A 22,298-nucleotide genomic window follows, 5' to 3' on the forward strand; every position below is an offset into this window, starting at 1 on the left:
ATTAAAGCAGAAATAAATGACATAGAGAACAAAAAAACAATAGAGAGGATAAATATCACCAAAAGTTGGTTCTTTGAGAAGATCAACAAGATTGACAAGCCCCTAGCTAGACTGACAAAATCAAAAAGAGAGAAGACCCATATAAACAAAATAATGAATGAAAAAGGTGACATAACTGCAGATCCTGAAGAAATTAAAAAAATTATAAGAGGATATTATGAACAACTGTATGGCAACAAACTGGATAATGTAGAAGAAATGGACAATTTCCTGGAAACATATGAACAACCTAGACTGACCAGAGAAGAAATAGAAGACCTCAACCAACCCATCACAAGCAAAGAGATCCAATCAGTCATCAAAAAGCTTCCCACAAATAAATGCCCAGGGCCAGATGGCTTCACAGGGGAATTCTACCAAACTTTCCAGAAAGAACTGACACCAATCTTACTCAAACTCTTTCAAAACATTGAAAAAAATGGAACACTACCTAACTCATTATATGAAGCTAACATCAATCTAATACCAAAACCAGGCAAAGATGCTACAAAAAAGGAAAACTACCGGCCAATCTCCCTAATGAATATAGATGCAAAAATCCTCAACAAAATACTTGCAAATCGAATCCAAAGACACATTAAAAAAATCATACACCATGACCAAGTGGGGTTCATTCCAGGCATGCAAGGATGGTTCAACATAAGAAAAACAATCAATGTATTACAACACATTAAAAACTCGAAAGGGAAAAATCAATTGATCATCTCAATAGATGCTGAAAAAGCATTTGACAAAATCCAACATCCCTTTTTGATAAAAACACTTCAAAAGGTAGGAATTGAAGGAAAATTCCTCAACATGATAAAGAGCATATATGAAAAACCCACAGCCAGCATAGTACTCAATGGTGAGAGACTGAAAGCCTTCCCTCTAAGATCAGGAACAAGACAAGGATGCCCGCTGTCACCACTGTTATTCAACATTGTGCTGGAAGTGCTAGCCAGGGCAATCCAGCAAGACAAAGAAATAAAAGGCATCCAAATTGGAAAAGAAGAAGTAAAACTGTCATTGTTTGCAGATGATATGATCTTATATCTGGAAAACCCTGAGAAATCAACGATACACCTACTAGAGCTAATAAACAAATTTAGCAAAGTAGCGGGATACAAGATTAATGCACATAAGTCAGTAATGTTTCTATATGCTAGAAATGAACAAACTGAAGAGACACTCAAGAAAAAGATACCATTTTCAATAGCAACTAAAAAAATCAAGTATCTAGGAATAAACTTAACCGAAGATGTAAAAGACCTATACAAAGAAAACTACATAACTCTACTAAAAGAAATAGAAGGAGACCTTAAAAGATGGAAAAATATTCCATGTTCATGGATAGGAAGGCTAAATGTCATTAAGATGTCAATTCTACCCAAACTCATCTACAGATTCAATGCAATCCCAATCAAAATTCCAACAACCTACTTTGCAGACTTGGAAAAGCTAGTTATCAAATTTATTTGGAAAGGGAAGATGCCTCGAATTGCTAAAGACACTCTAAAAAAGAAAAACGAAGTGGGAGGACTTACACTCCCTGACTTTGAAGCTTATTATAAAGCCACAGTTGCCAAAACAGCATGGTACTGGCACAAAGATAGACATATAGATCAATGGAATCGAATTGAGAATTCAGAGATAGACCCTCAGATCTATGGCCGACTGATCTTTGATAAGGCCCCCAAAGTCACCGAACTGAGCCATAATGGTCTTTTCAACAAATGGGGCTGGGAGAGTTGGATATCCATATCCAAAAGAATGAAAGAGGACCCCTACCTCACCCCCTACACAAAAATTAACTCAAAATGGACCAAAGATCTCAATATAAAAGAAAGTACCATAAAACTCCTAGAAGATAATGTAGGAAAACATCTTCAAGACCTTGTATTAGGAGGCCACTTCCTAGACTTTACACCCAAAGCACAAGCAACAAAAGAGAAAATAGATAAATGGGAACTCCTCAAGCTTAGAAGTTTCTGCACCTCAAAGGAATTTCTCAAAAAGGTAAAGAGGCAGCCAACTCAATGGGAAAAAATTTTTGGAAACCATGTATCTGACAAAAGACTGATATCTTGCATATACAAAGAAATCCTACAACTCAACGACAATAGTACAGACAGCCCAATTATAAAATGGGCAAAAGATATGAAAAGACAGTTCTCTGAAGAGGAAATACAAATGGCCAAGAAACACATGAAAAAATGTTCAACTTCACTAGCTATTAGAGAGATGCAAATTAAGACCACAATGAGATACCATCTAACACCGGTTAGAATGGCTGCCATTAAACAAACAGGAAACTACAAATGCTGGAGGGGATGTGGAGAAACTGGAACTCTTATTCATTGTTGGTGGGACTGTATAATGGTTCAGCCACTCTGGAAGTCAGTCTGGCGGTTCCTTAGAAAACTAGATATAGAGCTACCATTCGATCCAGCGATTGCACTTCTCGGTATATACCCGGAAGATCGGAAAGCAGTGACACGAACAGATATCTGCACGCCAATGTTCATAGCAGCATTATTCACAATTGCCAAGAGATGGAAACAACCCAAATGTCCTTCAACAGATGAGTGGATAAATAAAATGTGGTATATACACACGATGGAATACTACGCGGCAGTAAGAAGGAACGATCTGGTGAAACATATGACAATATGGATGAACCTTGAAGACATAATGCTGAGCGAAATAAGCCAGGCACAAAAAGAGAAATATTATATGCTACCACTAATGTGAACTTTGAAAAATGTAAAACAAATGGTTTATAATGTAGAATGTAGGGGAACTAGCAGTAGAGAGCAATTAAGGAAGGGGGAACAATAATCCAAGAAGAACAGATAAGCTATTTAACGTTCTGGGGATGCCCAGAAATGACTATGGTCTGTTAATTTCTGATGGATGTAGTAGGAACAAGTTCACTGAAATGTTGCTATATTATGTAACTTTCTTGGTGTAAAGTAGGAACATGTTGGAAATTAAGCAGTTATCTTAGGTTAGTTGTCTTTTTCTTACTCCCTTGTTATGGTCTCTTTGAAATGTTCTTTTATTGTATGTTTGTTTTCTTTTTAACTTTTTTTTTCATACAGTTGATTTAAAAAAGAAGGGAAAGTTAAAAAAAAAAAAAGAAAGAAAAAAGACAAACAAGGAAAAAAAAAAAAAAAAGATGTAGTGCCCCCTTGAGGAGCCTGTGGAGAATGCAGGGGTATTCGCCTACCCCACCTCCATGGTTGCTAACATGACCACAGACATAGGGGACTGGTGGTTTGATGGGTTGAGCCCTCTACCATAAGTTTTACCCTTGGGAAGACGGTTGCTGCAAAGGAGAGGCTAGGCCTCCCTGTATTTGTGCCTAAGAGTCTCCTCCTGAATGCCTCTTGGTTGCTCAGATGTGGCCCTCTCTCTCTGGCTAAGCCAACTTGAAAGGTGAAATCACTGCCCTCCCCACTACGTGGGATCAGACACCCAGGGAAGTGAATCTCCCTGGCAACGTGGAATATGACTCCCGGGGAGGAATGTAGACCCGGCATCGTGGGATGGAGAACATCTTCTTCACCAAAAGGGGGATGTGAAAGGAAATGAAATAAGCTTCAGTGGCAGAGAGATTCCAAAACGAGCCGAGAGATCACTCTGGTGGGCACTCTTACGCACACTTTAGACAACCTGTTTTAGGTTCTAAAGAATTGGGGTAGCTGGTGGTGGATACCTGAAACTATTAAATTACAACCCAGAACCCATGAATCTCGAAGACAGTTGTATAAAAATGTAGCTTATGAGGGGTGACAATGGGATTGGGAAAGCCATAAGGACCACACTCCCCTTTGTCTAGTTTATGGATGGATGTGTAGAAAAGTAGGGGAAGGAAACAAACAGACAAAGGTACCCAGTGTTCTTTTTTACTTCAATTGCTCTTTTTCACTCTAATTATTATTCTTGTTATTTTTGTGTGTGTGCTAATGAAGGTGTCAGGGATTGATTTAGGTGATGAATGTACAACTATGTAATGGTACTGTAAACAATCGAAAGTACAATTTGTTTTGTATGACTGCGTGGTATGTGAATATATCTGAATAAAATGATGATTAAAAAAAAAATGTGATTAATCCCACTAATGGAATGCTAGGGAGGGGGTGGAATGGGACGATTTAGGCTATACATATGTTTCCACAATTGGAAAAAAAAAAAAGACAGTCTAAATAGATGACAACAACAACAACAACAAAAAGAGTGATTATATGATTAATAGCTGTCTTCCCTAGCTTGGACATGCACTATGTCTATTTCTAGTACCATTTACCCAGAATACCTAGCTAAGTACATGGCTTAGAGTTGAAGATCAATAAATATTTAAAAAGAGAGAAAGGGCGAATATGAATGAATGAGTATGAATAAATATGAATATTTATCACTTTTAATAAACTGGGGTAAACAAATATTTTTTATTACAGTTCTGGAGTAGGGTGTTTGAGTATTAAGTATTTACAAAAAATATAACAATAGTATTAAAGGAACTTTGAAAGTGAAAGATTCATCCTCATATCGACTACCCTAAGACAGCAAATCCTTTTTCTATAGTTTCTTCTAATCTTTGTTCAAATGCTATTTTAATAAATTATAATTCATGCCATTAAGAGACTAGAATTAGAAACAAAATTTTGTGTGATAGTTTCCTTATAGAAAAACAAACATACAAATAAGTAATATAACTTTCAAGGCTATTCAATAGGAAACTAAACCGTAGGTGCAAGTTTTAAACATAATTCTATATTCAAACTTTCAAATTTGGATGCAGTATTACACACCTGTTTTTATAAGTGAGACGAACAGTTCTTGTACCTTCACATTTCCCAGGCTGCTGTTCTTTAGAAGCCTGTTCCCATTTAGAAATAATGTCACAAATCTAGAAGGGAAGTAGAAAACTGAGACTTTAGTACTTTTCAAATCAGCAGTTTTTGAAGACAAGTATGCCTACAGTCTTAAAAATTTCAATTAACATGATCAAGCCAAATGTCCCGAAGCTTTGAGTTTAGGATTTAATTGTAAACTGCTCTTTGGTCCAGTTATCCTTTGGGACACACATTAACTTTGGACTGTGGCCATGCATTTTTTATTCAAAGAGAAATCTTAATGGAAGACTGTAGGAGAATGGAAACAAGATTCCAGAAATGTTTTCATGATTTGGTCACTGAAGAAGCAATTTCTCCAATTTGTGAGTTTATAAAGATTGGAACAACTGAAGTTAACCCAAAGAAATCTGAAATACAATCTTAAGATTCTTTGGGAAAGAACAAAAATACTTTAGGGACAAAACGAATGTGTGTGTGTGTGTGTGTGTGTGTGTGTGTGTATTTTAACCTGTTATTTACAGAATTATAAACAAAAGTTTTCAAAAGCCCCTAATATTTATTCAGCTCAATTCAACCAAAAAATACAGTGTTTTTTTGACTAAATATTAACAACAGTGCTCTAGGAAATATTAACCACAGTGCCCGGGAATGACCGTTTCACAAATTTACATTTGAACTTGCTGAACTGAGCAGGATATGCCTGGAGCTGAGGGAAAAAGACATTCATTTATCTAGATCTCTCAGTGTGCAGTCAAAGCAATGGGAAGGGAGGAGGGTAGCCACATCTAGTCGCTTACAGTCCTAATGAACGAAGTTGGGTTTTCAACAGCATTCTCTGAAACCCCATGTGCCTTGATAGGTTGTTCTGCAAATGGGGCTAGGCTTTGAGGAGTTAGATCAAAGTACTGATGTTTCCAGTATTTGAAACTTGTGAGCCATTATTTACGAATCTAGTTCTTCCCTTACTCTGCTCCACTTCTTTAATCTCCAAATCATGGAAACACCTTTACCCTGTAACAAGGCATTTATTCCCAAGAGTAATCAAGGAAAGGGTATAGACCCAGTTCCGGCTGTTTGATTTGGGGTAATTCATTTCCCTCTCTGGGCCACAGCTTCCTCCTCTGCATAATAAGTGGATTATTTATCTAAGGCCCCTTGTGGTTCTATAATTCTATATTTCTAATTCTTGTCATCTCTAGATGGAAACTTTATTGAAGTTATTTTATCATGGGGATCAACATTTAAAAAACAAAACCTCCAATTTTCTATCTTTGCAGAGTATTTTCCTTATTCCTGGAATACTTCCGTCTTTATTTCTACAGGACCATTTTCTACACATCCTTAATGTCAGTTCTACCCTAATTCCTGATGCTGAATCTAATCTCTCCCTCTTTAGAATGCTCAAAGCACTCTTAAAACATTTATCACTTTCAATCCTATTTTAAGGTTATTGGTATTCAGGGCTTCTCTTCCCCAGCAAATTTTAAGTTCACAGTGGGCAGGGACTATTTCTGGCTCTTCTTTGTGTTCCCCACAGGGTATAGTCCAGCCTCTAGGACACACAGTAAATAATTCAGTAAATATTACTGGGTAAATGGATAAAATGGAAATCCATTGTATTAGAGTTTCCACACCTCTATCGTTATTACTCTAATATTTAGGGTCTTATTTCTATTATTACTCCTCTTTCCCTCTTCCCCTCTTAACAAGAGATGTGTGTTTGCAGATTGTGTTTTTATAATTCTATGGCTTCAACAAAGCCCTGCAATTTTTTGTAAGTGTGTGAAGGCAGGACTGCTTAAAATTGTTTTGAAAACTCTCCACTTCTTTCAAATAGCAAAGAAATGCTTCTTTACTGGTTGCTGGGTTTCTTTCATTTGCCCAGATCCCCACCAGTAAACCCCTGTTTTAAACATAAGTCAAAATGGGGAGTGCCTGCTTAATGGTTATGGGGTTCCCTTTGGGGTAATGAAAATGTTCTGGAACTAGATGGTGGTGATGGTTGCACAATAATGTGAATGTATGAAATGTCACCGATAGGTAAATTTTATGTTACGTTAAAAAAAGAGAGAGAGACCTTTGTTTTACCTTGATGTTTCCTTGAAGACAATGCTCTAAATCTCTGCCAGAGGGATCGTCTGTGAACAGTGCAAATCCAGACTGTGCTGGCTTCCTCATTCCTGTGTCTTGGTTCAGAGTGTTCAAAAATTCCTCTACTGTGGTAGACGCATCAAATCCAACTACCTAAACATAAATAACAAAGCAGTTGTCTTGATAAAACTAAGTTCCAAACCTAGATTTCAGGGAAGAAACGGGGCATATATGGTGCATGGCTAATGATAACATTTATTTTTCTAGGTGCTTTAACTTGTTTTTCATGTTAAAGAGACACTTAATGTCACCTCAGTAGTTAGCTTGCTTCAAGAATTCACAAATCTCAGCTTCAGCCAACAGACATGAATTCAAAACAAAAAGATCATTTGACAGCCATAAACATCTTATAGAGTTATGCCCACCCATTAGAAGAAAGCCAAGAATGACAGTACAATATGAAATCTTTCTGCGAATGAAAGAAAATAAACAAGAAATGTTTTGAAACAAATGTGCACTTTTATGCACTGGATGTTTGTTTCTTTAATAGGCAGTTAAGTATCTGAAATCCATGATAAAAGGCTTTTGGCTACAAAGTCTAATTGCTAGCTTTGGGACATGTTTGCTTCCGTTAATAAGCAGACATCTAGATCTGAGAGTTGGGAGGGCCTGGGGAAGTGTGCCCAATAATTCCTGAGATCTGGAAACTACATTTGTACACACCTATTATTAGTAATCATTTCCTCACCCAGCAGAAGCACTGGTTGGGGAAAAGCTCAGTCCAAAGTGTTTTTTTTCTCTCTCCATTGTAACTATAATGGCAGTTGAAACTCCTCCCATATTTGCTTGAATATGGATTTGTTTTTATTATGAATCCTTTTTAGCAAAACTGTTTCAAAACTCAGATGTTTTGATAAAAGAGTTAATATATTTGTACTTTATCATTGCCAGTTGCTGACAAAGGCAGGTAGACAGCGTTACTTCCACAGAGGTTACACATAGGATTCTAGGCTAAGCGTACTTTAATTAGGGTAGAAAGTCTAATCTACCTGATATATCCCATTCATGAAGTGCACTGGGATGCTGAAGGGCAAAGAATGATGATAAGGGTTTCGAAGAAGGATTGAAAGAATTTCCATTCTTGAGGGTCTTGCCTCTCGATCTCCATTTTGTTGTGTTCTTTCCACACATCGCTGGCAATAAATGGCATATTTTCCAAATTCTGTCCTGTAATATAAAACTTAAGATAAAGCCTAAAAATAAATTTAATTAAGATAATCTAATATATACAACCATTAAGAAATCTCTCCTTGATGTACATTATTACAAATTTATTACTCTAATTTTGACATTATTTGTTCTTCTTTAATGATAATATTAAACTGTTATAACTTTTTTTAAATTCCAATTTCTTTACTTTTACAACTGACTCAATTGAATTTCCCCCATAAAAGCATTCATCTTTATTGTATTATTGGAGTTACAAATTGAATTTTAAATTACCAGTCATTTAAAATGTATAGTGGTTTTACTAAATATAAAGAAAACAATTGTATAAAGAATAGTATAGAAAGAAATAAGAAACACGACGCAGCAGAGTTCTCTTTTGAAGAACATGGAAGATAGTGTTTGCTGCTAAATGACTGTAAATAATTTCAAATAAAAATTTTAAGAAGATATTTTACTTCTCTGCCCTTTAAAACACACATTTCTTTAAAAAAAAGTATGCATTAAACAAAACTATAGTAAATAAAGGTTAAAGTTGCCCAGAGATCTTATTTGCTCTCAGTTGTTATACATAATTTTTTATTCTGTTTATAAAAGCAGAGTGACAACACCTGCAAATATATTTGTATTCAAGTGCTTTCTAGGCAGACCCTAAAATGTCACCCTTTGTCTAGGGGCTCCTCAGTGAAAAATCACATGGCCTGGAACACAAAGTCCCCAAAATACATTATGAACAGGAGGATATTATGCTCCTGCTTCCAAATTGTTTTTCTTTTGTTTCATTGTGTTTGTTTGTCTTAGTCCATGATTTTATTAAAGCAACCTACTAGAACCCCTTGGTGGACAAAATGATCCTGATAAACCCTAGCTGGGTGCCTTGAGGCTCACTGTAAGAAAACTATTCTAAAAGTTGGATTTGAAATGTCTTTTTCAAGGGAGTAAAAATTCTGAAGTAATTCAAATACAGACAATTATAAAAAGAGGCAAGACCATAATGGAAGTCTTCCACATAAAAGAATTCAATGTGGAGAAAAACAGTAATAGGGAAAACTAAGGAAACAAAACAGTTGCTTTTATTGAATGAACACCCACAAATGCTAAGTCATTTGTACTCAAAATGTACAAAGACATTTCTTAAAAATATCCTTTGTCAGTTTTTCAAGCTTTGACTGCAATCTTCCATAAGCGATTTAACATAACAAAGGAAATATTTCTGGCTCCACATAAATCATAACTAAAGACTTTTTATACCAACACTTACTTCACACATTTTTCTCAAAATGTACCTGGTAGGTTATTTATTTATTTTTTGGCAGATTATTAAATACTTAGGATTTATTGTAGACGTTTGGAGAACACATAAATGGTTCAGCTGGCTAGATTTCTGCACACCTGGAATCTGCATTCCTCTTTAGGTGGAGCCTGAGGAGCCACAGGAAAGGATGATGGGGAAGGAACAGTCCAACACAGAGTGCCAAGAGCTGCCAGCCCTGAGCAAAAAGAAGCACCAGATGTTAGATACCACCTACCAACCAGAGATCCAGGTTGGAAGGACTCTGGCTGACAAAGGTTGTGAGGGCAATGGGCTGATGATAAGTGACAATCTCTCTTAACCCGCATATACATTATCTGTTTAGAGCATTTAAGACACATAGAAACACAAAAATCCACACTGGATCAAATCCATGATCCACTCAGTCATATACATTGATTAAAGTACCAAAGAACATGTATACATGGTAGTCCTCTTTGACATCACACTCAAAGATTAGCAACATTGTTCCTTTTTTGTTCATTAATGTATTTATTAATTAATGGAAATATAACAACAGCTTTGAGAAAGACAGATAATAAAATAGTAAAAAAAAATCATATAACTAAAAAAAAGCCTCACTTACCTACACATAAATACATATATACATACATAAATAAAGAGAAAATATAAAAATATTAGCAGAGGTTATCCTTAGGTAATAGGATATATGTGATTTTTATTCTCCCTTTGCTCTATCCTTGTATTCTCTTTTAACTATTTTCATTATGCAAGTATAACTTCAGAAACTTTAAAAATGTTTTATAAAAAAGGAAGGGGGAGAAGGCACTGTCCCTGCCCTTGAGGAGCTAAGTGTCTAGTGGGAGACATTATATATTTAAATAGTAATTACAATACAACAGGGTTAATACCATGAGATCATTTTTATTTAAGTTTAACAATGGAGGGAATGACTAAATGCTATGGAGGGGCAGGGACAGATCCTAGGAGAGATGCTGCTTGGGTTAGACCATAAAGTCTACAGGTGGGAAGAAAAAAGGGGAGTCCAGGTAACAGGAATAACAGGTGCAAGGCTGAGGATAAGGCAAAGGCAGGGCATGCTTGAAGAACGGGGAGGGTTTACTCACTGCGTGCTGGAAGCAGGAGGCATACATGGAGTGGAGAAAGAAGAGGCCACTGGAGCCAGACCAAGAAGGGCCCTGATGCAAACGAAGCTTAAGCGTCAGCCCCCCCTCCCCCTGCCGCCCCCAAGGCCTGGAGGAGGGCCCCATCAATTGTATTTATATGGTTGTAGGCATTTTTTTTTTTTTTTAATTTCAAAAGTAAGGAACTTTCTTTAAGAGAGTTCGCCAAATTGTTGAAGCTTCAATTCCCACAAAACATGCATCTAAAGCTGAGGGACCTGTATACTAACGTAAGGAATTTCTGTTTTATCCTGTGGTTAACAAGGGAGTCAACAAAGCAAAGGAATAAACAGGAATTCATTAGAGTAAACAAACACAAACGACCAAAATACATGTGAAAAGTATATTTAACTGCAAAGAAATAAAATCATGAATCAACCGTGAAATACTACTTTTTTAACATGGAAAGAATTTAAAAGAAGAATTACACTGAATATTGTTAAAGATACAGGGAAATTCTAAAAATGGATTTGAAGGAATTAACTGTCCCTGTACACAAAGATTTAGGTTAAAAGATGTCCACTGCAGAGTTAATTATTATAGGAAAAATTATTAGAAAAACCTAAATGTTTAATAATTGACATGAATGTGCCCATTAATGTTTTGAAGAATGTTTAAGGGTACAGAGGAAATGCTATGTTCTAGAGTTCAGAAAAAGTAACATAACATTGTAATATGAAAACCTGTGTGTACATATATACACACGTACACTTTTATATGTAAATATGTAAAGATATAAATAAACTGAACAGATATTCATCAAAGTATTAACAGCTATTTTTCCTTCTCACTTTTTTTGTATTTTAAAAATGTCTATATTAAATGTGTATCATTCTTACAATCAAGAAGAAAATCATCACTTAACATTGCATGTATATGTATCATTACAAACCTGCAATGGTCCTGGCTGATTCTGTGGCTGTCTTCGTCTTGTCTGTTTAATGAGCTGACAGAAAATTTCATTCTGCAGCTCAGGATGTGTCAGACATATCTGCAAGGCACTCTGGGCTAGAGATATGTGGTAATCAATTGCAGGGGAGTCAACTGCTGCATTTATAAAAAGCTGGCAGGTCTGAATTAGACAAAAAAAAAAATGATATATTCAAGGTAAGAAATGATTAGACTTATTCTCTTTGCTTCTTAGCAGTTTTGTTTAAAAGGATGAAAAAAGATATATTATGAAAACATTAATCAAAAGAAACCTAGAGTGGCTACATTAACATCAGGCAAAGTAGACTTCAGAGAAAGGAATTTTACCGAGAACAAAGAGAGTCATTTTATAATGATAAAGAGGTTAGTTCATCCAGAGGACATAACAATTCTAAACATTTATATACCTAGCAAAAGGGCTTCAAAATACATCTGACAATTTCTGCCTTTTAGCTGGGGTGTTTAGATAATTTACAGCTAATGTGATTATTAATATGGTAGGGCATAAATCTACTCCCTTGCCATTTATTTTATATGTGCCCCCTCTATTCTTATTTCCCCTTTTCCTCTTTTTCTGCCTTCTTTTGTATCACTTGAGTATTTTTTATGGTTCCATTTCATACCCTTTATTGGCTTATTAGTTATTATACCTTTTTATACATTTCAATCTTTAAAATGTCTATCACTAAGTAATGTTACAACACTTTATTTAATATAAGAACCATACAATGGTACACTTTCGTTCTCCCTCTCTCAGCTCTTTAGCTATTGTTGTCGTATGTTTTATTTCTGCATATATTAAAACCCCACAACACAGTTTCTTATTATTGCTTTAAATAATTTTCCTTTAGAGACATTTAAATAATAAGAAAAACTCACATTTCTACCCACATGTTTACCATGGATAATGAAGATAGCTGATCTTCATTCTTTTGCAAAGATCCAGGTTTCCACCTGGCATCCTTTTTTTCTGCCTAAAGAGCACCCTTAAACATTTCTTCTAGAGCTGGTCTACTGATGATTAATTCTTTCCATTTTTGTAGGTATGAAACTCTTTATTTCATCTTTGTTTTTGAAAGATATTTTCATTGGATATACAATTCTAGGTTGAGAGATTTTTCTTCTTTCAGTTCTTGAAAGACGTTACTCCATAGGCTTCTGCCTTGCACCGTTTCCTACGCGATATCTTCTGTCATTCTTCTCTTTGTTCCTCCATATGTTTTGTTATTCTCCCCCACCCTCACCCCTCTGGCTGCTTTAAAATTTTCCCTTTAAAAACTTAAGCAATCTTAAATTGCAGTCTTAAGCAATCTGGTTATAGCGTGACTTAGAGTAGTTTTCTTTGTTTTTCTTCTGCTTAGGGTTCACTGAATTTCTTAGATTCAAGGGTTTTAGTTTTCATTAAATTTGTAAATATTTACATCATATTTCTGTGAATGTATTTTCTGTTGTCTCCCCTTTTTCTGTGACTTCAATTGCACAAAATTTGGCCACTTAAAGCTGTCCCACAGTTCACTTAACTCTGTTCAATTTATTTCAGTCTCTTTTTGCTCTGTTTCATTTTGGATAATTTGTATTGCTGTTTCTAAATTCACTAACCTTTCTTTCTACAATGTCCAATCTTCTGTTAATCTCATCAAGTTAGTTTTCATTTTAGCCACTGTAGAAGTTCAACTTGGGTCTTTTTATATCTTCTCTTACCCTCCTTAGTATGTTCATTCCTTCCTCTACCTTCTTGAGCATATGGAGTTGGTAGCCGGTCTCCAAGACGGCCCCCACAGTCCTCACCTCCTGCTATTCAGACCCTTGGATAAGCCCTACCCATATTGTACTCAGGTTGCTCTGTATGACCAATAACGTATGGCAGAAATGATGGCATATCACTTCTGAGATTAGATTTTTAACAACAATGTGGTTTCTGTCTTGGCCATGTGCTGTCTTTCCCTCTTAGAGCTCTTGCTCTGAGGGAAGGTCCCTGCCAGGTCTTGAGCAGTCTTATGGAGAGGACCAGGTAGTGAGGAACTGAGAGAGCTTGGAAAACCTCTAAGAGAGCTTGGAAAACCACTAAGAGAGCTTGGAATCCTCCAGCCCTAGTAAGGTCTTCAGATGACTGTAGCCACAATTGACAACTTGACTTTACTCTCATGGGACTCCAAGTGAGAACTGCCAACCTAAGTAACTCCCAGATTCCTGACCCTCAGCTGTGTGAGATGATAAATGTTTGTTTTTTAAGTCAGTACGTTTGGGAGTAATTTTTTAATGCAGCAATAGAAAACTAACACATGGAGATATCCTTGTTTACTATTGCCTGTATCATTTCTAGATCTGTTTCTATGATTTACTTTTCTCAATATACATATTTTCATGATTCCCTGTGTGGTGATTTGGAGCTATATACCCTAGAAAACCATGCCCTCAGACTTGATCCATTCTTGTGGGTGTGAACTCTTGTAAATGGGACATTGTGAAAAGATTACTTCAGTTACGATGTGGTCCAGCTGAGTTCAGATGGGTCTTAATCCTATCACTGAAGGCCTCATAGGGAAGGTCACAGAGACAGAGAAGGCCAGAGGGAACAGCCAGAAGCTGAACATCCGTAGGAACCAGAAAAGAAGAGAGAGGCCAGGAGAGGCCACCATGTGCATTACCATATGACAGAAATGTCAAGGACCAAGAATCACTGGCAGCCCCAGAATGCCGTCTTCTGGGAGAAAGCATCACCTTGATGATGCCTTGATTGTGGACTTCTCCTAGCCTCAAAACCATGGGCCAATAAATTCCTATTGTTTAAGCCAACCTTAACATACTGCATGGTATGTATTCTAGTAATGAGAAACCAAAACAGCTTTTGGTACCAGAGAGTGGGGCACTGCTATTGCAAATACCAAAAAATGTGGAAATGGCTTTGGAAATGGGTAATGGGTAGAGGCTACAAGAACTGTGAGGTGCTTGACAGAAAATCTTAGATTGCTTTGAAGAGACTGTTAGTAGAAATATGGATGCTAAAGGTACTTCTGATAAGGCCTCAAAAGGAAACGATGAATGTGTTATTAGAAACTGGAGGAAAGGTGATTCTTATTTTAAAGTGGCAGAGAACTTGGCGAAATTGAATTCTGATATTGGATGGAAGGCAGAACTTGAAAGTGATGAACTTTGATATTTAGCTGAGGAGATTCCCAATCTAAGAGTGGAAGGTGCAGCCTGGTTTCTCCTTGTAGCTTACAGTGAAATGAGAGAGAAAAGGGTTAAGTTGAGAATTGAACTCCTGGGCACAAAGAAACCAAAAAATGATAGTTTGGAAAATTCTGAGCCTATCCAGGTAGTGTGCTCTGTGTCTAGGGCCAGAAGCAGCTCAATCAGGGACCTCCCTGAACTTCCAGAAAGCAAGTCCCCAGAGAAAAGGACACTACATAAGGGTTTAACTGAACATGGATCCAGTCAGCCATTTCAGTGTAAGTCAGGATTGGAAATGCAGTTACACAGTAAAGATCTGTGGGAAGTTCCGTTGCCTGATGGTTTGGACCCAGGTGAACTGCACGCAAAGCCGCAAGAGTTTTGAGAAATTTGTATGAGCAGAACCACTGCCAGCCTGGACTGAAAGGGACAGAGAAGGGATGAATCAAAGGAAGGATTTCCATCTCTAGTTCAGTCAGCCAGCTTCTGGGAAATGCATCAAAAAGAGCTCCCAGCTGTTACAAGTTGCCCTAAGGAATTAGGACTAGCCAATTCCCACAGTTTTGTGAGCTAATTCCTATAATAAATCTCACAATACTTATCTAATATTCATATACGTATGTATCGATGTCGATACAGGTATCTATGCTGTTGTTTCTGTTTCCCTGGAAAACCCTGCATAATACACTCTGAATGCCTACCGATCTTTTAATTGGATGCCAGACATTGTGAATTTTACATTTTACTGATTTTTTTTCATAGTCTTTAAATATGTTTTACCTTTGATCTGAGATACAGTTAAATTTTGTGGAGACAGTTTGATTCTTTCAAGGTGTCTCTGCCTGGTGAATTCTAACTACCTTGACTTCCTCAAATTCTGAACTCTGCCTCTGCAACACAGGAATACGGCCAGGCTTTGCCTAGATCCCCTCCCTGCACCACAGTCCTGATGCTCTCTCCAGGCAGTAAACTGCAGCTTTCATTTGTTTCCCTTAGGATTACTGTGTGCACTGTCTGCTGTGCAGTGTCTGAAAACCATTGGTTCACATATTCTTTCTCTTTTTCGTTGTTGTTATTTTTTAGGTGGGAGGGCTATCCAGTCCCTATTATTTTCATCACAGCCAAAAGCAGAAATTCTTCCTTTTATCTATTAACTGTTTGTTGTTTGTATATATAAAAACTTTTAGTTCCTGCTTTCTAATTTTGTATCCCAGTATCTTGCTGAATTCTCTTTTTGTTTGTAGTAGTTTCCTAGATGGGTCTTTTGGGTTTTCCAGTTAACCATAAAATCATCTGTAAATAGTGATGCTTTATATTTTACTTTTCAACTTGTATACCTCTAATTAATTTTATTGTCTAATTGCATTTATAATTAATACAATGTTAAGTAATAATGGGGATAAACAGTATGTAAATTATACTTCAATAAAAAAGTTTAAAAAAAGTAGTATGAAGGTGGGTATCCTTGCCTTGTTCCTTGTTGCAGTGCGAATGTTTCTAGCATTTCCCCAAAAGCATGATGCTTGCTCTTAGCTAAGACAAAAATAGTTTATCATGTTTAGGAAGTTACGTATCTACTGCTATTTTATGAATGTTGAATTTGTCAAATGCCTTTTCAACATCTATGAAGATGAGTATATAATTTCTTGGATCTATTAATATAATAAATAGTAGTAATAGATTTTCTAATATTAAGTCATCCTTGATTTCCTAGAATAAATTCCTTTTAGCCATGATTAACATTCTTTTAGTATGCTGCTGGATTCTGTCTGCTAATATTTTATTGTTTTTTTCATGAAGTTCTTATCTGTTTTGCACAATATTTGCTGGGGTTTGGTATCAAAGTTTTACTCCCTTCATAAAGAGAATCTGGTGCTAGGATGATTGAGTATTGCTTCAAAATACTCCAACATGGGGGCACAGCGGGGGTGGGAGAAATAAAATATAATTGGCCATGTGTTGAGGACTGTGGAGCTGGGTGAAGGGTACACTGTTTGGGCTTCATTATAATATTCTTTCTACTCTTAAATATGTTTGAAATTTTCCAAAAGAGAAAATAAAAGGAAAAACACAGAATTTGATATTTTTCTTTTTGTCTATGCTTTGGAACAGTTAAAACAGCACTGAAATGATCTCCTCTTATAAAAGTATGGCAAATGCCCCTGTTTAGGTTTTACTTCAGTAGACTGTCTTAATAATAATAATCACCTTTTGAATGTACTTGGAGTGAAACTTTATAACTCAAATTATTATTTTTTCCAAATGAAATTATTTAACAATATACAATTCCATATGAAATTTTACCTTAAATAATTTAATAGCTTCTGTCTGCAGAGCTTCAGAAGGCAGTGTTGTCAGAGGCGAAATAATTCCTTCTTTGTTGTGACACAGAGTAGGGTGTCTCCATATCTGAGAAGCTAAATATAGAATAAAATAGGAACAGAAAATAGAAATAATTGCTTATTTTGGCCTCCCATTAAAGTACCACTTTAGAAATTAGCTCATTCAGGGCTGGCCCACAACTTTAAGTCACGGATGTCAGGAAAAATCTTTGGCAACATTTTCTTTTTTGGACTAAAAAAAAAACCAACCCCCAAACTTTTCCTTTTATGTATCAAATCTAATAGGCTATTGAAGGTCCTTGAATAACAAAGGCTAATTGAATGCAATTCTATGCCAGATATCGTACAAGGAGCTGGGTATAAAGTCGTGAACAAAAACAGACACAGTCTGTGCCCTCATAAAGTGTATAGCTTTGAGGCAGGATTTCTTTGGTTTCCAGGTCCTTGGGATTTTCTTGTTTCTGTTTTGGGTAAATTAAACCTAGAAGGGTTTAGTCCTAATTTACTAGGCTGAACAAGTCTACCAGGGCACTATTATATTGCTTAAATGTATTAAAGATTGCTGACCTATGTAGGGAGATAAGGAGGAGCTGGGGAAGATCTAGAGAGGAGAAGCCAAAGTAGGAGGAGATATAAAGATAAAGAGGAAGTTGAAGTCATTCCTAATATTAACATTTATTAAGTCCCTATGCTAGACACTGAAAATAAAATGTGACCTCTGTTATTACAAAGCTTAGGGGTAGAATCTGCACCCTCAATGGGGAAAACTCAGCCATAAAAAATAATTCCAATGCAAAGCCACAAAGGCTATTAAAGAGTTAAATAATAAAGTATGTTGGGGCATACTTTTAACATCTATTAAGTACCGTTTATGATCCAGATGCTAAGCTGGGCAGGGGTGGGGGATTCCTGAGGCTAAGGAGGATTTCATCTGCTCAGTGGGACTTCAAAGGAAAGCGGGCATTCATTCCAGGTAAAGGGAGCAACGATGCGAGCCAAGGCAGGGAGGTGTAACAGGACACAATTTTGGGGGAATGAGTCCCTGTAATCTAAGAACCACAGTGAGAACTCTGGCCCATCACAAGTAAAGTGGAGGAAAAGGTAAGCACATTGCAGGGAAACAGGAACCCACAAAGGGAAAACTCCATTAAGCTAAGGTGGTTGGGGTCAGTTTCATAAACCACAAAAGCCTCATATGCTATGAACTTACTAGGCTCCCCTTCTATATTTAGCAATTTGCAAACGAGTTGTTCAAATTCTGATCCAACATTTATGTTGTTACTTCCAGCTGCAACAGTCAGATGATAAAGCCAAGTGTCCTTAAAATCAAAACATATGAATAAAAATGTTAACCAAAATATAGTTTTGATCACTTAAGGAAAAAAACTAATTTGCATAAATAGTACAAAACTTTGAGACAAAAAGCCCCACTCATTTTAATTTTTAAATAATAACTAAAAGCTACTTAATCAAGTAGTTCTGAGGCAGGTTTACTTTAATTGTTCTCATTTTACCATATTTCCATTTTCAGTATTATTATTTCCTACCGATGTTTCTTAGAGAAGCATGACAAAATTAAGGAGAGTAATATGATGCTACGAGACTACAAAAAATACCACCAGTTAATATCCTTTTAAGAAATACAATAAATTCTATCAAATTTAAAATCTGACCCCCAAAGTAATATACACAGAATACTCAGGAAATCCAGAAAGTTTAAAGAAGAAAATAATACACAAATAATTTTTCTCACTTCCCAAAGATAAATACTGATATATTTCCTTCTGGTCCTTTTCCTCTATGAAAATATATGTGTAGATTACATTTTTTACATAGTTGAGATTATACTAAAAATAGATCAGTATGCTTTCTGAATTTTACTTCTTATATTATAAGCACTCTCCCTTGTTGTTAGAAATTCTTTATAAACAAGTTTTAATGGTTATAGGATATTCTATTATATTGACATACCATATTTATTTAACCAATTTACTGTTACTGAACATTTAGATGGTTACTAATTTCTCACTCATAAAAAAATACTGTGAAAGCCAATATCTGTAAACAAGGTGTGTACCTGGGTACTTGTTATATTTTCTGTTTGAAATATTTCAGAAATAAAAATAAATTTTACAAGAATATTGTGCCCAACAAATTTTTACATAAATCTTTGACTATATTTATGATTATTTTCCTAGTAAACATTCTTTGAAGTAGATTTTTTGAGTCATTACTAGGACATGAACATTTCTAGGAAATTTTCAAACATACTTCCAAATTACTTTCCAGAGAGTTTATACCAATTTATATATCCACTAGTGATGTATGAAAGTGTTTCCCTCATTGCATCCTCACTAACATTATAATTTTTTAAATCTTTGATAATTTGAAAGACAACAAAAGCTTCATCATTTTAAAAAAAGGAGAGGCTAGGCCTCCCTATAATTGTGCCTAAGAGCCTCCTCCCGAATGCCTCTTTGTTGCTCAGATGTGGCCCTCTCTCTCTAGCTAAGCCAACTTGAAAGGTGAAATCACTGCCCTCCCCACTACGTGGGATCAGACACCCAGGGGAGTGAATCTCCCTGGCAACGTGGAATATGACTCCCGGGGAGGAATGTAGACCTGGAATCATGGGATGGAGAACATCTTCTTGACCAAAAGGGGGATGTGAAAGGAAATGAAATAAGCTTCAGTGGCAGAGAGATTCCAAAAGGAGCCGAGAGGTCACTCTGGTGGGCACTCTTACGCACACTTTAGACAACCCTTTTTAGGTTCTAAAGAATTGGGGTAGCTGGTGGTGGATACCTGAAACTATCAAACTACAACCCAGAACCCATGAATCTCGAAGACAATTGTATGAAAATGAAGCTTATGAGGGGTGACAATGGGATTGGGAAAGCCATAAGGACCACACTCCCCTTGGTCTAGTTTATGGATGGATGAGTAGACAAATAGGGGAAGGAAACAAACAAACAAACAGACAAAGGTACCCAGTGTTCTTTTGTACTTCAATTGCTCTTTTTCACTTTAACTATTATTCTTGTTATTTTTGTGTGTGTGCTAATGAAGGTGTCAGGGATTGATTTAGGTGATGAATGTACAACTATGTAATGGTACTGTGAACAATCGAATGTACGATTTGTTTTGTATGACTGCATGGTATGTGAATCTATCTCAATAAAATGAAGATAAAAAAATTTGCATTTCTTTGATTACGAATGAGTCTAAACATTAATTAACCATTTGCAAATTTTTCTTTTCAGTAAGTTGTTAATCAGGTTCTCTTCCCATTTTTCTGTTGGAAACAGTACTTTGAAATCAACTGGGAGGCAGCAGAAGCAAGTGTTCAGGAACATAAACTTTGGAGTCAGAGATATGGGTTCAAATATTAACTGTGCCTCTTGCTAGATGTGTGATACAGGAAGGTTACCTTACCCTTTGGTGCCTCCGTTTTTCATCGTAAATGTTAGGCATAAGTCCACGTCCCTCAGACAGTTTATTGTAAGGATGAAAGAGAGATATTGTATATATGTACAATATAATATGTATATTAGATATTGTATATATGGCACTTTGCACTTGCCTGATACATGTGCTCAAACACTATGATTAATATCAACAGTAATATATAAAGAGTTGTTTATATGTAAAAGATGTGGTACCATTCATCAAATATTTAGCTTTGAATTATCCTTTTCATTATGTTTATGATTTTAATGTAAAGAGGTATTTCAATTTGTTATAGTCAAATTTATCAACCATTTCCACTGTAATTTCTTACATTTCCTTTTTTTTTCTGAAAAAGTACAGAGAGCAAATAAATGTTCACATTAATTTTCCTCTAGGTTTTTTTAAAAAGAACAATTTAACTCTTTTAAAAGTGTTTAAATTCATTTGGAAATTATTTTACTGTATTGTGTGAGATGAAAAGCTAAGCTACTGTTTTTCCAAATGGCCAATTTACTCAATACATGTATTGAATCCATTACTTTCCCATTAATCTGTGATGCCTTCTAAATGATACAAGGCTACACATTCATTAAATATATATAATAATTCATTTCAGTTGCATCTAAACTAAAATTTTATTGAAACTGAGTCAAGGAAATAAGGTGGAGGCTTTAGATTCACCAAGCATCTAAAGTTTGAGAAATCCACATTTTTGATATACAGTCTCTTGGTCCTCTACCTTCATGTACTAATTTCAGCCTTGAGACCACTTTTATCAATTGGACTGAAAAATGACGTATTTGGACAAGGCTCATTATCAGGGATGTAAAATAGAGCTAAAAGTCTTTCACAAAGTTCTCTTCCTCATTCCCATAAAATGGATTTGAAAATTATTTCTAATACTTGAATACTATTAGTCTAAGCCATTCCAAAGTCCTTCAATACCTTTTCATGCTTGGATCCAATCAGAAGGTAAGTTGGCCCTTGTTCTTTGGGGTGGATGACGATGGTGTAATGTGTGGATAACAGACTCCGCCCACTGGCCTCATAATCTTCATCTGAATCACAGGATCTATCAACTTCTTCAACTTTAGCTTCCCAGAGTTTGATCCGACCTAAAGGAAACTAAAGTAAATGTTAGTAATTGTGAGGAAGGCACTTTCTAAATCTTTTCCTATTAAAATTTTTCAGTCCTTTTCATTCGTGGCTTTATAAAGCATACCTTTTTTTAAAAATTAATGAAGGTCTAAAGGCAATTTGATTATCCACATTATTACAAAAGTAGTACCACCAACCAAAAGGTCAACTATATATAAAAGAACAATTTGAATACTAAACATTTAACTTTTGAGGAAAAAGCAAAAAAGCTATTTCTGTACAGTGCTATGTATTATTCATTTGGATTAAAATTATTCATTTGACTTTGTTTTGTTCAACAAATTGACCCATGAAATGATTAAGCTACTGGATCAAAAAGACAGGTACAGACACAATGTCAATACTGTCCATATAAAAAGTAACAAGGTAAACAGCTGGTGCAAAGAGATGTGATTTACAACCACCCAGACCTCCATAAATAAGAAGTTTTGGGAGGCTATTTATTAGCATATGTATCACAAAACAACACAATAGATCCATCTGAATTTAAGGATAAGTAAACGCCCTAAAGCTGATTTATATTAAATTTTACCCACCCTTTTATTGACATAAGAAAATATAACTACTG

General features: G+C 35.8%; 1 protein-coding gene across 4 annotated transcripts in view; it reads right to left on the bottom strand.

Moving 5' to 3' along the window:
- The window catches only part of PLEKHH2 (pleckstrin homology, MyTH4 and FERM domain containing H2), a 156,681-nt gene that overhangs the window by 26,234 nt on the left and 108,149 nt on the right, over positions 1–22,298 (bottom strand). For all 4 annotated transcript variants that reach the window (XM_037807077.1, XM_037807076.1, XM_037807078.1 and 1 more), the window contains 8 exons: positions 21,518–21,697; positions 18,333–18,441; positions 17,085–17,197; positions 11,569–11,748; positions 9,612–9,709; positions 8,042–8,219; positions 6,990–7,145; positions 4,857–4,954 (listed from right to left, as the gene is read on the bottom strand). In XM_037807077.1, the coding sequence (XP_037663005.1) occupies positions 4,857–4,954; positions 6,990–7,145; positions 8,042–8,219; positions 9,612–9,709; positions 11,569–11,748; positions 17,085–17,197; positions 18,333–18,441; positions 21,518–21,697 (1,112 nt within the window). The remainder of the gene's footprint in view (positions 1–4,856; positions 4,955–6,989; positions 7,146–8,041; positions 8,220–9,611; positions 9,710–11,568; positions 11,749–17,084; positions 17,198–18,332; positions 18,442–21,517; positions 21,698–22,298) is intronic.

This window comes from Choloepus didactylus, chromosome 17 (assembly GCF_015220235.1).
Source record: "Choloepus didactylus isolate mChoDid1 chromosome 17, mChoDid1.pri, whole genome shotgun sequence".
Taxonomy (NCBI): Eukaryota; Metazoa; Chordata; class Mammalia; order Pilosa; family Megalonychidae; genus Choloepus; species Choloepus didactylus.